Below are 17,735 nucleotides of genomic sequence, written 5' to 3'. Positions count from 1 at the left end.
CTTTTTGACTAAATGGGTCTGTGAAAACTTGTAAATAGGCAGGATAAATGTAAGGATCTTTATAAATTCAGTTCTCTTAAAAATCCACCATGTATCTGTGTCAGAAGGACTGAGGCAGAGAAATATGGAAAAGCTCATCTGAAAAGATGCTGAGACTTTGGCTGCAGTTCACTCAACTTCACAGGGTTCATCACAACAATATTTGGCTCTCCTCTCTTCTGTTTTCTTCACTGCTAATGGATACTTTACTATTTAATTAGTGCAGCATGATCCAAATCCCATCAAAGTCAATAAAACTCTTTTCATTTATGTTAACGGGCTTTGGACCAACTCCTGGTTTAATACCAGAATCAAATAAAACACCCCTAGGAAAAGAACAGATATACCAAGCTTACGCTTTAAAGTACAATCTTAAAACCTTCCTAAGGTTTTTACCCACTTTAAAGTAAATCTCATTATTGAACGTCTTACAAAAACAGCTGGACAGCTCTTTTTCTGCCAGTCCGATTAAAGTGGAAGAAAGCATCTAAATGTGTGCAGAGCTACTCTGTGAAAAACCTTCCCCTGGCAGAAGGTGACTCCTTCCTGAAGCTTTTCCTGGGGTTCCTTTGCTGTGCAAGGACAGCAGGGCTCACCCTGGGAGGACAGACCTGGCAACAGAACTGTTCAAAAGGTCCTGCCCAAACTCTTGCTCTTCCTCTGGCCCCACCACAGCTGTGCCAGCCCTGCATCTGTTGGGCTGCCCTGCAGAAAACTTCACCAATGTCATTCAGCCACACCTGGCCTGGTGGCACCAGGACAGCCAGGGTCCAGCTGAGGAGAGCTCTGTTCAGCAGAGCAGACAGCCTTAGTGCAGCCCAGCTGAACCTCCATAACCACTTTAATCAAACCAGAAGGAGAGAGCATCAGCTATTTTTGTCACACAGAGGAGAGAGGAGGCTTCCTGCTCTTAGAGTATACTCCAGTCGCTGCAGAAAGCAATGAACCACAAAGCAAGCAAAATGACACTATGTAAACAGGGAGATTAAACCTTCTCCTGATACTTTTGACCCATTTTGGCAATACCAAGCAAGCCACACAAAGCCACCACATCATTTCTAGCATAGCAGCACGCTTAAATTGACTGGCACGTTAAACATCAAAGTTCTGTGTAAAGTTTGACCACAGAAATCACGTTCAGAAATCACATCCAACCAGTGCTGACTCAGCAGCAGAGCAGGTTTTTTTTAAATTCTCAAAAGCCCAAACAGAAAAAACCAACCTTCTGCTGTTGGTTTCAATGTGGTTTTTTTCATTTCACACTACTCCAACCTGGCAGCACAGTAGGCTGGGGGACAAATTTCCTTAAAAACAACTTTGGTAGAATGTTAATAGAGAAAGAAGAAAATTCAGGGCAAGGATGAGAGGTGCTTCAATCCCTTCTGGGCTGGAGCTGTGACCCTTCCCATGGAATCAATCACAGCAGCTCTGGAGGGGACTGTCCTGCAGCACAGCAGGACACGATGGTGACGTGGACACGTGTCTCCAGCTCCCTGCTCCCATCTGCCCAGTGCCTCTGGGCAGCCCTGACTCACCTTGTACTGACACGTGCACTGGGTTGGGAGGTGCAGGATCCTCCATGTGCTCTCCCATGGAGTCAGATTCCAGCCCTGCCCTGCAAACTTGTACTGAGGATAAATGGGAACGTCACTTCTTGCTTCATTCTTCCCTCTAGAGCTACTCATTAAAGGAGAATATTCACCAAGCAAGGATTCTGTTGTGAATTGCCAGGAAATACAGTGTTTTCTGCTCCTTCCTGCTGCATGGACCACTCACAAGCTATTCTCACCACCTCAGTACTCCAGTGGCAGTGCTCAGCATCTTGCCCTGCTGGCACTGATCAGATGTCTCCAACAGCTCTTTCTTTTGTCCTTCTTTCTGACACATCCCTTCCTCTCCCCCAAATCCCACACAGAGACAGTCATCTCACTGCTCTGAGCACTACACTTCTCCACAGGAACCACAGTGCATTTTTCCCCAGTGAAAGAAATCTTCCCAGCTCACGAAAAGGAGAGCAGAAATTCCCAGCAGCAGCCAGTGGGGAGGGAGGTAGACTTCTAATAATCTGCTCAGCTTTGGAATTCAAACCCATTCGCTGTGGTGGAGCAAATTCACCAGTTCTTGGTAACAATTTCAAAGATGGCCATTTATTCCACATTCTTTGGCAAAGGAGGGATGCTGACAAAGTCCCTGGCTCTGTGAAGGTGAGCAGTGAGAACCTACAGGCTCAGCCATCCCCTAGAACCAGCTCCAAGGAGGATGTCATTATAAGGTGAAAGCTGCCTCCACACAGACTAGAGAACACAAGTATTAGGGCTAATCTAACCAATGCACCATGAGATACAGAGGATTAGATTTGACCTGATAGGTCTCTGACGTCAGTGAAAAGTGGTCTTAATATAAACAAATATAAAATGAAAAGAAAAAAAAAACCCAATGCTTTCCCACAGTGGGATAGCTAGAATCTATTGTAGAACTTGCAAGCAGTGATTCAATACTCCAAAAATTATATCCTTGGGTTAAAGGCTGCACGGAGTTCATTCTGGAAGTGCACTATAAAAGCATTACCTAAGCACAAATATTTCTTAAACCCACAAATCAAAGTAAATCACCTCTTCAAATCACCCAAAAGGAACACAAAATTGCCAGAAGCAGCTAAATCCTTCAAAGATTTAAGTATATCCATCACGGATGAATTTCACATTACTAACATTGAATTTGTTCAACAGTTTTCCTAGTCTTGTCATGATTTCTACAGGCTTGCATAATAACATGAAAATGTCACAAAAATTACGTCAGAATGGCAGTCCAGAGGGAGCCACAAGGCCCTCAGTGAGCTTTGTGTGACAAGAAGCAGTGCCTGGAGCTGTGTCTTTAACCCATCTGCCCATTCAAGGACCCTTCAGAGACCCTGGGATTCCCAGTCTCCCTTTCCAGTGCACTTTGCCATTTCCAACAAACAAACCCTGAATATGTTACTTAGTAAAATCTCATTATAACATATACACATTCACAGATTTTGTGCATCCTGCTGCCTCCCAAGGAGTGTATCCCTTTTCAAACCATGGGAGCCTGTAATCCAGACTGTCGGAGGAGGGCATATCTCCACACGAGTGTGAAAACATCTAATTACATAAGGCCAGGTCCTCAGCTAATGCAAAGTGACAGAGCTCCCAGAAATCTGTGGAGACACGATGATGCAGATTAACAGAGGTTTGGCTCACTGTAATTGAATGGACCCAACTTCTAATTTTCCCATCTAGTGACAGATTGTTGGAACCTTGACCACCAGAACCTCAGAGTGCAGTGGGGAGTTGAAAGGAGATAGCATCAGGGAAAGTAAACTCCAGTTTGGCTGAAAGCATATTTATGATCCAGGAGTTTCAATTAGCTGTTGCTGAGTTATCACAAAAGTCTGTTGAACAGATGTGCAATTAGAGTTTTTCTCATGATGTTCTCTCTTGTGACTTGGGGTTTTTTTTGTTGGGGGATTGTATTTGGCATTTGGGTGGGGTTATTTTGCAAGTGATGCTAGTTTTATTGAGGTCAAAGCTAACATCTTAGGCAGAGAAAGCTCTTCTCACCACCACGCCTCCAGCAGTGCAGAAGCAAAGAGAAGCAGTCTCAGCAGGAAAATCTTTCTCCTTTCTGGCCTCATCTTCATAGGAAGATGGAGACAGAAATGTTGTCAGAATGAGCCTGCAAATTCAAGGCAGCTGGAATTGCCTCATCCTCCTGGCATGGACTGGAGGGTTTCTCCTGATCCCTCCCCCTTACTTAATGCATCACCTCTTCTGTGGTGGGGATGTGGTGTGAGGCAGAAGGGGAAGAAGGTTTAGCAGATCTATTTCAGGTTTAGAGGCACACAGTTCTGTCCTGTTCCATCCAGCACACGGGATATAAACAGCCATGGGAAAAGCTGCACTTGAGCTTCTCCTACTCACCTCCCTCCCCACCACCAGTGCATCAGGAGATGGAGAACAAGGTGAAAGACAAGGTTATGATGTGGAATACTCCATGGCCTGCTTTTTGTCCCAAATACTCTGCTAATCAACCTGTCCACACAAAGCCAAACAGAGACAGTGAAACTAAACACATTCACCTCAGCAGCTTTGGAACAGACCCAAAAATCAGCTACTTGCCATGGGATCTCCCCAGCCCTTATGTAAAATGATGCTGGATCATGACACAAACATTGACAGAGATCTGGGTTGTTTTTTTTTCCTGTGTGATCTTCTGTTTAGATAAATGCAAGACCACACTGTATTTTCATAGGTTCAGCATTTTTATTCTACTTTGTAAGATGTGTATGATTATTGTTGGGCTTAATTTGACTGCAGTGAACTAAGCACTTTATTTTCAGAGAAATTCATTACACTCTCCTACTGAGGAGTTTAAATTAATTCAAAACATCTTGTAAATGGTCTTGTCTTTCTTTGCTTGTCTATTACTTATCCAGACTGAGTTTCATATTCGTCTTTCAGAGTACTAAATCATCCTTTGATTAATCCCATTTTTACACTTGCTGCTTATGTCAGCCTTAATGTGCTGCAACTTTGCAAACAAATTTAATTTTGACAGACACCTCTAAGCACTTATTTGGGAATTAAATATTTTGGTTTACTGATGAATGGTGGATCTGCCATTTTTACAATGAAACCTAAAACTATTAGAAAACTCCGATTTCAAGCTTGGTTATAAATCTGAAATCAATCCAAACTCATCTCTAAAACTTCTTTATCCCTGAGGTCCTTAGTGGTATTGAACAGAAGTGGCATAAAATTTCTGCTTCTGGGTTTTGGGGTGGGATTTTTTTGTTGTTCACAATAGATAAAATCTTGTGACCTTATGTACATTCATGGTGCTCTACATAGAGAATTTTGAAATCTGAAAGACACAATTTTATCCAACTATTACTTTAGTTATATAAAAATTTTTAGGCATTTTCAGCCTTGCAAGCTTCAAAGCCTGTCACCTTCCAATATAACTCCTGTCACGTGAGAGTGCTGGCATGTGAAAAACTCTTGGCCCAGCTCAGCTGTCTTCATCATCAGGTAGTGATTTATTTCTCGAAAACTTTTTCTTAAATACATTCTGGTTTGCAGAATGCTTTCTAAACAACATCTCTCATATCTTCCAGAGCTCCTCTGCTTGGAGAAAGAGAAAAGCCTTGCAATTTTAGCACTCTGAAAAATTAAGAAGTATATTCTGCATATGAGTTGGATTAACACAATTTACCCAAAAGCCATGATTTAAAACAAATAAACCCACGATTAAAACAGTAACCACAGCCTGTGCTGCCACCTACCCTTGGTTAATCTCTGTGTTTTCCATAGGCTCTTTTTCCAAAGCATGGGTTCTGTCCTGGGAATGCCCTGCAGGAGATGGCCATGGGCACCAGCCCTTGTACCAGCCTTGGCAGTCACACACTTCACCATGGGAGAAATGCAAGGTGCAGCTGCTTAGGGCAGGTACTGGATGTTAGTTCTGCCTTTTGCATATGGGGGAAAGAGCAGAGAAATGAGAATCACAGAACCACAGAACCATTTAGTTGGAAGAGACTTGGAAGATCTTTAAGTCCAACCACTAACACAGGACTGTCAAGCCCACACTAAACCATGGCCCCAGGTGCCACATCTGTACTTCCCTGAGCAGCTGATGTTTGACAGCCCTTCTGGTGAAGAAGTTTTTCCTAACATCTAATCTAAAAATTCAGCAAGTGTTTGGAGTAAAACCTGTGCTTTCCTCTTCCTTTCTAAATTCTATCGTTTTACTGTATTTTAATTAAAATGTAAATGGTGCATTACTATGCTTAGCTCTTGAAATAGTTTTACTCCCAAGAAAGCAAGCCTTTCTTTCCTGTTGGACTCAATGTATTATTTTGACTTTCTCTGTTCTGTACTCTACAATTCTCATTAAATCATGCCAAAAAAACACATGTTCAGAAACAAAACTTGAAGGAGAAATCCCTCCCACGGGCCAAATTGTGCAAGAGTAGCCCTGAGTCTGCAGGTGGCTGGGTGAGTGGTGTGAAGGTGCCTTTGGATGGGTTTGCCTGAGGGGGCTGGTGCCTGTCCAGAGCTTCCCTGGACATGCTGGAAGCTGCTGCTGCAGCCCAGGACAGAGGGAGAAGGCAGGGGTACAAGAAGGACTGCCCACAACCTTGGGAAGCAGGCACAGCTGCAGGCTGAGAGAGCTGCACTCAGGGCTGCTGTAGAAATTTGCTGTATCATTCACAAAATTCAATGCCCCCTGCCATTTCATGGACTGTTCCTGGTCAGGTTTGTAAGTGATGCAGTAAAAGAAAAGAGCTGCTGGCCAGCCTGCTCATTAGCCATGCAGGTTCTTCTCCACACATCCACTTACAGTGACAGTAAATCAGAAAACACACTAATAAAGGCTTAAAGACTCAGCGCCTACATCAAGGTGTGGCTCTCTGCTACACTAAATCTCTGGTAGATACTTTGATTTCATGTTTTTCAAAAAACAGCTTAAATGTTCACCATATGCCAGGTATTTCCTTTCAGTTTTCTTGCCTCAAAAACTGTAAAAATCGTTCACCTTCATTACAGGGCAGTAACAGCAACCTATAGTCCACACATTTAGGGAAGAGAAATAAATGCATAAATTAGCTGTATCTAGTTACAGGTAAAAGCTCTTCTTATCCACAGATACCAGTGATGTCCACTGACTTTCTCATTACAGGATTAGTAGGCTTCACACTTAATTTCAGTGGAAAATAGATTGTAATTTGTCCCCTGAGGTCCACCAGGCTAGAGGTTAAATGCTGGGAAAAAGCAGTCTGGCCATATAATGAAATTCATACACAGAGGTGGCGACTACAAGACAAGTTAAAGGCAATGACAGTAGGAAAGTTAAAGTAGCTGTATTTATAGCTCACCCTATCAAAAGAAAAGTGGTAGCATTATTGTACTTTTCAGGTGGAAGAGTCAGAAAGTACCAGGGATGCTGGGAAATTCCAACCTCTGAATTTTCCACAGTGCTGCATAAGTGAAGAATTAATAGTGTCTTTATTTTGAAGATAAGGGTCACAAATGCAGCAATAAAGGGGCAAAGTACTAAATTTTACATAAATTTTACATAAACCAATTTAAAAAGAATAAAAAATATATAAAAACTTGACAGTTACCACTGAAAAACTTGAACACACTTGGGATGCCAAGACCAAAAAATAATGGCAAGTTGCACAAATGGGACTTCCACTTCAGCAAGACAAAGATCTGGAAAACAAACAGATCAGTAGATGCAGTTCCTACAAGGGGCATGAAGGGGCAGGGAATAAGCAAGTATATAAACTAGTGGTGAGGGCAGGCTCTTTCTGTGGTGTTAGAGAGGATAAAATGATACTGAATTTACCATGATCAGTAAATGAACCTCCCCACTTGGGGGGCAGCCAGCCCACAGAACCCACAGCAGGGCACAAAGGTGCAGAAGCACAGAAGCACACACAGGACAAAATGCACAAGGTGTAAAGAGAAACTCATCTGTGCTGTAAAATGATACCTTCAAAACAACATACTTGGGATGATTTTTACTGGCCTGGTGATTTTTGAGCCTTCAAGAAAGAGAACTGGCATTCTGTCTTTTCCTTGAGGGAAACACTTAGTTTAAAATTCTTTCTTTAAACAAAAAACAGGTACTTAGAAGAAAAAGCAGAAACATTAATGCTGAGATTCACACTTACAACTCCAAGAACTCCAGATCTGAAGAAAGTACCAGACGTTTTGAGACCTGGGAATAACTGAGGAGATCTATAACAGAAGCTGTGATTTAGATATGAGGAAGCAACGTGCTCTTCTGCACTTGAAGAGGACACTCTTCTTTTCAATGTTACAGTTTAATAGAACAGTGCTGAAAATAGCGTGTGAAATGTGGGCCTTTCATTTGCAGACTATTAAAACTGGGAACCCGCTGTGTCAAGACTCTGCAAACAAAGATGAATTTAAAACACACTCAGATAAAGGGGCTAAAGGAACCAGATGTGATGTGTTAGAGAACTTACTGAAACTTTGGAAAAAAGAAAGCAATAAAGGGACAAGGTGATCCAAAAAGGAGGGTGTGCACATCAGAGCAAGGTTGTGCAACCCCCTGCAAGACACTCAAGACCTGCTCCCTGGTTCTGTTTTAATCAAACCCAGTATGAGAAATGTCCTAGTGTGCCATTAAGTAATGGCATGACCTGCTTACAAAGCAACAGTCACCATAAATAAAAAGTACTCAGAAGTAGGTCGAGTAGAACACTGGTGTGATCTCTGGAGAAAAGGTCCTGCTCCATGCCACAGCTGGAATTCTGGCTGATCAAAAAAAAAAAAATTTAACCTTCTGTAGCAAAAAGTAAACATGTAACTGACCTGAAATGTGATAATGCCTTGCCATTTGCAAGAGTCTTGAATTCTCAGGGAACACCCTCAGGGGGAAGCAGAGAGCTGGCAGGTAAGTGAGCTAATGGCACTTTTTGAGGGATGCACCTTTGGAAGCTAAGGAGGGACAGACTTCTCAAAATAGATGTTCTGCTTACCCCAGAAATTAATTATGACCTTATCAAAATTAGTTCCTATATTTGGGTCTTTCAAGATGGGAAGTAGGAGACACCAGGCACCTTTCCTTGGATGTATAGAGTTTAATATTCTGGTTGGAAAATTAGTTTTTCTGTGGTCAAAGGGTCTAGTACAGCTTAGACAATACTACAATGAGGACAATGCAGCACAAGGTCAAATAGGACATAAAGAAATACTTATATTTTATCCAAAGGCCTCCAACATACCACAAAGATACCAGTTTTGAGTGCCTGAGGATACTCTGTCCAGATGGTGACCACCTGTATGGTGTAGGAAATTACTTGCTCTGCTCTCAGATAAAATGTAGGGGAGATGATCCATGCACAGAAGATGCAAAGAAAAAAAAAAAGTATTTACTGATGACAGAGTCTCTTTTAAGGACAGCAGAGGATAATTTAGTCCAGTCAGAGGCTGAATCACAGTGTTTACACTCTTTGTCTTTCACACCACTACTTTTAAAAGGGAAAGCCTGTGCAATTTACACAGCAGAAGGGACTACCCAGCTAGGCTCATGTTGGCCAAGGAAATTAACAGCAGAAACCCAGCAAATGGATTACAGCAAATGGGTTACAAAGCAAAGTCTCTATCCTATGAAAACATGATCATGCTGGAGTGTTAGGCATCAAAGCAGCTCCATTGCTTTGTCGGGCAACACAGGTCTTTTAAATGATGTGTGCAGGTGGGGATGTGCAGTCAGGCTCTAATTGTGCTAGAACTCACACACATGCTTGGCTTCCATGTGGAAACCCCAGCTGAACTCAAAATTTCCTTGAAAGAGGGTTAATGGTGATCCCACTGATCATCTGCAGAGGAAGGGCTGCTGTTTCCTTAATGAGAATGGCTTTTACATTTTACACTTTTATTGTGCCACAAAAATTATTTGCACTTCTTCTGCCACTGTATTACAGCTCTTCTTATCAAAAAAGTCCACAGTGAATTTTGCCATTACATTAAAAAACGGTGAAAGGAACAAAAAATAAATAAATAAATAAATTTTAAAAGCCCGCCATTTGTTACTTTGGTTTGATTTTGGTTTAATTTAATGCAAAAAGACTCCCAAATGAAAATACTATATATGCCAAATTTTGATCTCTTTAAAATGAATGTAACCCCATCATAATGTAAATGCTAAGAATTTAGCATACAGAAAAGAAATTACTGGACTTATCTGTAGCAGGCATCTGTTTTAACTGTCAGGCACTAGACCTGACCAGAGTTTGAAGATAATACTGTGCTACCTTGAGCTCTGCTTTTTTGCTACATCACTAACCAGTGTAATCCAAAAACCAGATCAAAAAGAAACACGACTAAATTGTAAATCCATATGAAAGCAGAAGATGGATGTCTAAAAGGAAAAATAACACAGTTACATAAGCATGCCTGCCTTCTCCTGGTATATTCATTGTGAGCAACTCCTTCACCCTCTTATCCAGGTAAATTATATGTTCCACCTAAGGTGAGTTAGATTCACCTTTAACTCTGTGGGCAGTTCCAAGAAAGCACCTCTGTCAGGACAGTATATAACAATATAACCTTAAAATTCACTGACTTCAAAGAGATCAAGCTCATGCTCAGAGTGAAGAAGATTATATTGTACTAAACAATGACTTCACCAGGTGTCTAAACGCCTCTAGGAATGCAGGGAAGGAGGCAGGAGGAAGGGGAGGAAGGTGGACATTTCACATAGGTAGCTGGAATTGCTCTTAGGAAATACCATTAACTGTATCTGAACATAAGATTCTACATTTACACTTTAGAAATCAAATTATATGAAAACAATCCTGTAAAATAAAAACTGAGGGAAAAGGTTTTGTTCTTTGATTTAAAACATGAAAGAAAATACATAAAATATAAATAATACCTAACAATGTCTTGGGATAAGTGACAGACGTGCACTTGTATTGACAGCAGCCAAAGCATCAGCCAGTTCCTGAGGATCCATGACTGATTAGGAAAGGGAAATGGATCACCACAAACCCACCCAGGTGAGCCCAGGGTTACAGATACTGTAGCACTGGGCATGAGTCAAACAAGCACTGCTGGTGTCCCAAGCATTTCTAGAAGAAACAGAGTCTGGGCAAGCAGCCAGCCAGCCAGCAGGCTGCTCGCAAACTGTTTGGGAGGGTTAGCACCGAGCACAGGGAAGACTGAAATGTTGTAGAGCAAACTCTGCCTGGTTCAGCACAAGAAGAAACAGGTCCACTGCACTTGTGTCTGTCTTGGTACTCCCAGCCACATAATGCTCACAGGTCATTTAGAAAACAAATAACCAGACATGGTTTGAGAAGCTCCATTTCTATATATTTTCTTCTAACAACTTTCCATTTTAATGACAATACTGTGAAATTTTTGGACAGCTGATCTTTTAGCTTTAAAAAAAGGAAAAGGATTATACTAATGGAGCCAAACATCATGATGTGTTCCTGAAACAGATGTTCCTTCCTTTGCTTCAGTGGGTGCAATCAGATGGCATTGATTGTTCACCATGGAGTTGTGATCCTCAGTCTTCCCAGTGCTGTCAGTACCTCTGACTCTGCACTGCAGCCTAAGTTAATCATGTGTTCATGATCCACTTCAGATGTGGTGTTGATATTGTGTTTTTCCTGTCTAAGTAAAACACTTCTTCTAGCTCACAAACTACAAATGTCATGAGGAGACTGGGAGATTTTATGCCTCTGAAATGCCACAACCAAATAGTGCCATCCTGCCAACCTGAAGAAGATATTTTTGGCACATCTGTCTCAACCATTGCAGAAATATTTATCAAGCATCTAGATGTGTAAAGAGTTCTACAATGGCAGGTTCATCTGCTGAGGTGAAGAAAGACAGTTCCCATGGTTAGGCAATAATCTGGAAGGATTAACATAGTCCTAACTTTTGTTTTATAGCATTTTTTACAGACTCCAACCACTTCTCCTTCACAACCCTTGGAGAGGACAGCCAGCTCCCTCATCCTCCAACTGCATCCACAAATAAGGATCTGGCCAAGGACCAAGAACATACTCAAAGCACAACACCTTCCACCACAGCCTGCAGGCCATGGAGAGCTGACCATGCTTGTACTGCCCACTCAGTAGAGAATTAGTTTGAATGCTATCAAGCCAACCAAGATGATAACAAGTTGTCCAGAGTGTTTTTATCTTAAGTGGGAAAACTTTCACAGTACTTTTTTTTTTTTTTTTAATATGGTAAAAATCACATTCATAATTCAGAAAGCTGTTAAAAATCTATTGATCAGCTTTAACTTTGATTATTCTCCCCCAATTTTTAATGACCCACTCCAGCTCTGACAGCACACCTAGATTGCATACTTCAGAAGTTCTCTTCATCTGCCTCAGATCTGATTTTTAGCTCAATAAATTTTTCGTTGACTTCTAATACAGAAAACCATGAATACCCAAACGAATGCTATCCCCTCAGTCAGGGCAGCAGACCTTCATCATTTATAGTAAAGTTCAAAAGTCCCTTCACACATCTACTGTTTTCATGTAAATTCCTTCAAACAACTTCTCATTTGGCAGTACCAACTCCACCAGCCAGACCCTTCCAAGACAGTAACTGGAAAATAAGACATAGTTGGCAGTGCAGTTCAAACCAAAAGGGATGTCCAAAGAAAATAACATCAGAAGTTGGTAAGGTGGCAAATGCATTTGCTGAATTAAACCAGATTCAGTCAACAAAAGTTTGCAGTGTAAAAATCAAAGCAGGACACTTCCATGTCCAGTACTGTTTCAGCCCTGATGGCTGATACAAAAGACAGAAGACCATGAGAAGCACGGACAGATGTCAAACCACCTTCAAAAGCAAGCACTTCAAAAATAAATACTTAATTAAATTAAAATTAAATTAATCAATAATGATTAAATAATAATTAATAAATAAATTAAATTAATTAAATTGATCAAGTTTATAATGTAAAATTCTAACACTTGTCAGTTGACAACTCAGTTGTAAGAGAAGTACACCAACCCCATCCCCAGAATAATCTAAAAAAGGGGGTAGAAGTACTTGGGCCTACTGAAGAAAACCAGGTGTGAAGTAAAAAATGGACATAGAAAAACAGATGAGAATAGCCTTGTCCATGTCTTTATTCACAGCCAAATGTCAATAAACCCAAGAAAAGCATACAGCCCAGTGGTCTCTAGGTATGTCTTGCTGGCAACACATTGCTCCAAGGACTCTTCAATACTCCTTGCAAAAAACAAGAAATAAAAGGTAAAGAGAGAGACAATTACAAGCAGTATTAACTTCTGTGGTTACTTGCTTATTATTTCTGTCCACAGAGCAGTGGCTTTTGGAGAAACATTGGTGTAATTCCTTCAAGTTTGCGTAATTCTATTGATGATCTGTTTTATACACTCACCCCACAAGAAAGAAAGAATCTGAGATGGAGGGAAAGGATAGAGATGGAACATGGTACCCAAGGGACTGGAGTTCAATTTGTTGTTCCAAAACAGATTTACTACACAATCTCAGGGAAATCTTTACAGCCTAAAGGTATTGAGGCAATGCTTCCTGCAGGAAGGTTTTGGTGACCTGGGCAAAAAAAAAATACATCTCTGCCCTGCAACATCTACCATGCGGATGCACCCTGAAGGAAGCAGCAATCCATTTCCAAATGTACTAGCAGAACCACAGAAGTTGTAATTCCATGTGAAAATCATCCAGATTAGAATGTGACACTTCCCAGCCCAGACCAACTCTCCAGCTTCTTCGAATGAAAATAAAATCCCTGGAAAAGGCAGGCACATGGGTTGGGCATACAGGTTGAAAACTACAATTCCTTTGGTAACTTTCTGGATTCCAGTAATTTATAAGTGTGTTTATTATTGCACTGAGGCCTGGCTTCACACCTTTGCCTTTGAGAAGTTACAAATGTGAAAAGGGCAGTAATTTATAAAGCCTTTTCATTTCTGTTTTCACTTCACTCATTCTTCGTCATTTTTACATGCAACATGAGGCCTTGAAGCTTTAGAGTCTCATCCAAAGTTTGGCTTTAACTCCTGTTCTATTTTATCATAACTCTTTTTTCTAAATATAAGGAGCCCACATTCAGGCAAACACTGGAAGGAAGCAGGAACCAGCTCCCCCCCTGCCCTTACAGTCAACATCTGTGCTGAGGAGAAGAGCACAAGGCAAGAGTAGCCATCAATAGGAGCTTCCTTCATCTCTCAGCACAGATGAATAAGGAAGAAGAGCTTTGGCTCTGCCCCAGTTCTAAAAGTAAAGAGCAAGTAAATCTTGAGCAAGTAAATTTGCCTTACACAAAATGATCTGTGCTAGATACAGGGAGAGCACAGAACTTTTGCTTCCCCCCCGAGGCAGAACTGCAGGCTCACACTCTGCTCTCTGAACAGCTCTTCTTGCTCAGTCGTGGTGCTTCTCTTACCCTCAGCCAGCTGTCCACATCAAACAACTGCAACATTAAAACCTGCTTCTCAAAACAGGAATGCACATGGCTAGAAGAAACCACAGGAAAGGAAAGACTAAGGGGAAAAGTATTTGATTCCCTTCCATTCTCAGATAGCCAACATACTATCTCCATACATGTCATCTTCTTGGCACAGCAAATGAACAACTTCCTATGACTAAATAAATAGAAATACAACTGACTCCTACTGGCTCTTTATGCAGAGGCAGAAAGCATTGCAATTAAGTAATCTCAAAATTATAAACTCTAGATGCTCTATAGTGAGGAAATTTAGGCTGGATTAACTGGTCATTATAAAAAAATATATATAGCCCTTTCCTCACTAAACAAATTGCTGTGCATTAATTACTGCTCAAATGACAGTGTGACAGTTTAGAATGTCAGGGACAAACAGTGATAATCTGAGTGCTGAACATGCACTCCAGAACAGAAAGCTGCAGCCAGTTTTAAAACACACAGCTTTGACAAATGTATCACAGGGGGCTGTTTTGCTCATAAAACTCAAACTCTCCTGCAACTTTTCATCAATCACTTGATTAGGCAATGAAATTCACTGAGTGAAATATCCAAGAAAACAGACTCTGAATAAATTAAAATTTTCCAGGACAAAACCATATTTTACCTATCAAATTTGTTTCCATGGTAGTCCAGCCCATTATTTGGGATTAACTCTTTCTAACATTTACCCTTACGGGCTGGAAGTGAGAAGTGGAAGAGGATGCTGAGAACTTGCCACTTAACCTTCTGGTTTAGCACATCAGACCCCTCAAGTAACTTTACCAGAAATGAACATAAACGCTGGTTTCAGCTGTTCTGTTCCAGAGTAGCTACCTCAGAGCATGTGCTCAAACTTCTAGTGCCACTGTCTGTAAAGCAGCTCCTGGTGCAGCGCAGCTATTCCCACACAAGGGAACATTAGTTAATTTGCATTCACAGTTACCATATGAGGTGTGAGTTTCTGACAGTCCACACATTTTATATTTAAAGACTGTAGGAAATTAATGTAATTATCTTTGATATAATAACAAAAGTAACTTACCAGTCCATCGCAATTGCTGATAGCGACTGAAGCATTTGGCAGATCAGTGATATCCCCAACATAGAGACAATTCCCATAGAGAGGTTCAATATGAGTCTCCTCAGAGTCCTCCTGCCACTCAACTGTTGCTCCAGGGGCCACGAGCCTGGAGTTTGGCCGCAACCTGAAGTGAAACTCTCTTCCAAAAACAGTGACATTGTAAAATATCTGCTCATTTGCTGCTTCATGTTGCAAGTCCTCCACAGCCCTCTTGAAGCGTGCTTTTGGCGGTCCAGACACCAAGTGGGATAGGAACCTGCCCTCCGAATCGGTGCTTGTGGGGATGACAAGGCTGTACTCCTCTATATTCCTCAGGATTGAATCTTTACAGGGAGAAAGCAAGAGAGGACAGAGATACTAGAACTAAACATATCCTGATGCCACGGGATTTTTATTCCATTATTCATTAGCACAGCAGACACTTACATAAGGCAGATGGACACTGCACTCTTTGCAGGCACTTGGTTCACCTGCATGAAGTGTGCAGAGTTCACTCAAACTTGCCTTTTCTTCCCCGAAATACCAGACGGCAGCGTGAGCCTCCCCACCCTGCAGGACCCCGCACACAGCGAAGTCCCGCTCCTCTGCCCACCCAGCCGGGACCCGGCAGCCCTGCACCCCCGGTCACTGAGCGGAGCCCCTCGGGGACTTCGGGGGTTTCCCGGGTGGCCAGCGTTGGACAGAGGGAGTTGATTCACTTGGAGACTGCTCGCAGGGGCAGGGGTAGGGGCTGGGTTTGCAGGTGGTAAGCCTGCAAGGCAAAGGCACGTCCCTCAAACTACCCCCGGAGCGGCGGGTTTGAGCGGAGCGGTGGCGGGGACGCCGCGGGCAGCGATCGGGAGCGGTCTCAGCGGGGAGCCCGGGAGTTTCGGACGGAGGCGATGGCCCGGGCAGGAGGAGGAGGCAGACGAGCTGCTATGTGTTTCATCCCGCACGGGGAACCCCAGGCACCGCTCCGTGGCCGCCGGGCTCGCCCGCTCCGCGGGGCTGCGGGCAGCGGCGCAGCGCTGTCACTGCCGGGCGCTCCCGCGTCCCTTCCCCGCCGGCGGCGCGGCTGCCCGGTCCCCGTCCCCGCCTGCCGCGTGCAGGAAACAACTGGAAACCCGGCAAAAGTAGCCGCAGAAGAAGTTCAAGGGGAGCCGAAAGCCGCGGGGCGACGAGCCGCTACTTGGGACGGGCGCGCTGCGGGCACCGGCCGGCGGCGGCGGGGCAGGGCGAGCAGCCCCGAAGGCGTCCCGGCGGAGACCTACCTCTGTCCCCGGGGCGCCGCAGGGCGCCGGCGGGCAGGGCGAGCGCGCAGCAGAGCAGGACGCAGGCGATGCCCGCGGGAGGCTCCATCGCGGCGGCCCCGGCCCGAGGCGGGGGCCGGCGGGCGGGCTGCCCGCGGCCGGGGCGGGCCAGGCGGGAGCCCCGCTCCGCGCTGCTCCGCTCCGCTCAGCGCTGCCCCGCGCCCCGCCGCCCGCGCATTCGCCCAGCCGCAGCCGCAGCGGCAGTGGCGGCCGCGCTCCCGGCTCGCAGCGAAGCAGAGACACCAGGAGGCGGCGGGGGTATAGTACTGGAAGCACAGGGCGTGCGGAGTGAAGTCAGGCTGATTGACAGAGGCGCTGCCACACGGCGCAGCCGGGCCGCGGGCAGCGGGGACGGGACCGCCCGCCCCGCCGGGCAGCCCCCGCGCCGCCCCCGCCGCGCTCCGGGACGGGCCGGCCGGAGGGGAGCGGAGTTGGCAGGACGCGTGTGGAGGCGAAAAGAAACGCCCCGCGTCGGGCTCGGGAGCCCCCGGGCGCTGGGGCAGCGTCCCGCTACCGAGACCCGCGGGCTGCGCCGTCCCGGCTGCGCATCCGCATGGAAACGACCGGAGACAGACGAGGCTGGCAAACTTAAGGCACCTCGGCATCAGTTGTGTTGCAGTCTTGCTTTCCAGTTGACAGCAGGGACCCAAATGGAAAAAGTGCCACCAGCAGAGGCAAATCACGGTCAGAGATCTTTATCTGATCCAATAAATTACTCTAAGCAGCCATTTCACAGGAAAAATTGTTTGGACTATTTGCTAATAAGACTGAAATTTGATTCCTGCAATGTTCTATTAAATATCTGCAATTGGAGAGATAGACCCTGAAAGTCTTTAGGAATACTATAAATACAATATAGAAGAAGGGTTTTTAAATAATTTAATAATCAAGAGTGGCCTTTATGGTAAAAAACAAGTTATATTTGTTTCCATATGGCCAGGATAAATGCTGTACTGCTTATTCCCTTCAAATAATGTGTATATTTACTCAGCTTCTTCATTACTGGGATCATCTGCTGTTTTCACCACTTTACTCTTTAACCTTGCACAATCCTATTAGCCCTTCTTGTGCTCCTGCTGGCCCTGCCAGCCCACAGCCCTACCTACCTCAGGCTGATTCTCACTGTGTCTGCATGTGTTAGACCTCTCTGGAAAGCTGCAGGCAATGGCTTCCTGCAGGAAGCTGGTCTTCTGCCAAGGAATTTTCCTGGGTATCCTTGACTATTCTTGCTCCTTTATGACTAAGGGTCCAGCTATTACCTTCCACCACTCTAATATGGATACAAATAAAGAGTATAGAAGAAAAATAACACCAAGCCA

General features: G+C 43.9%; 1 protein-coding gene across 2 annotated transcripts in view; it reads right to left on the bottom strand.

Annotated features, from left to right (window-relative positions):
* ADAMTS2 (ADAM metallopeptidase with thrombospondin type 1 motif 2) overlaps window positions 1–16,496 on the bottom strand; it is a 169,931-nt gene extending 153,435 nt beyond the window's left edge. Inside the window, exons 1-2 of one of the 2 annotated variants that reach the window (XM_086852288.1) lie at window positions 16,378–16,496; window positions 15,089–15,450 (exon numbers count right to left, since the gene is read on the bottom strand). In XM_086852288.1, the coding sequence (XP_086708414.1) occupies window positions 15,089–15,450; window positions 16,378–16,465 (450 nt within the window). In that variant the 5' untranslated portion in view covers window positions 16,466–16,496. The remainder of the gene's footprint in view (window positions 1–15,088; window positions 15,451–16,377) is intronic. The other variant, XM_086852289.1, reaches the window with a different exon arrangement.
* Window positions 16,497–17,735: the final 1,239 nt, after the last annotated feature.

The sequence above is a fragment of the Cyanistes caeruleus genome, chromosome 15 (genome assembly GCF_971803275.1).
Source record: "Cyanistes caeruleus chromosome 15, bCyaCae1.hap1.1, whole genome shotgun sequence".
Taxonomy (NCBI): Eukaryota; Metazoa; Chordata; class Aves; order Passeriformes; family Paridae; genus Cyanistes; species Cyanistes caeruleus.
Note: the sequence above shows the minus strand (reverse complement) of the source record. Positions and strands in the feature narration are given on the sequence as shown.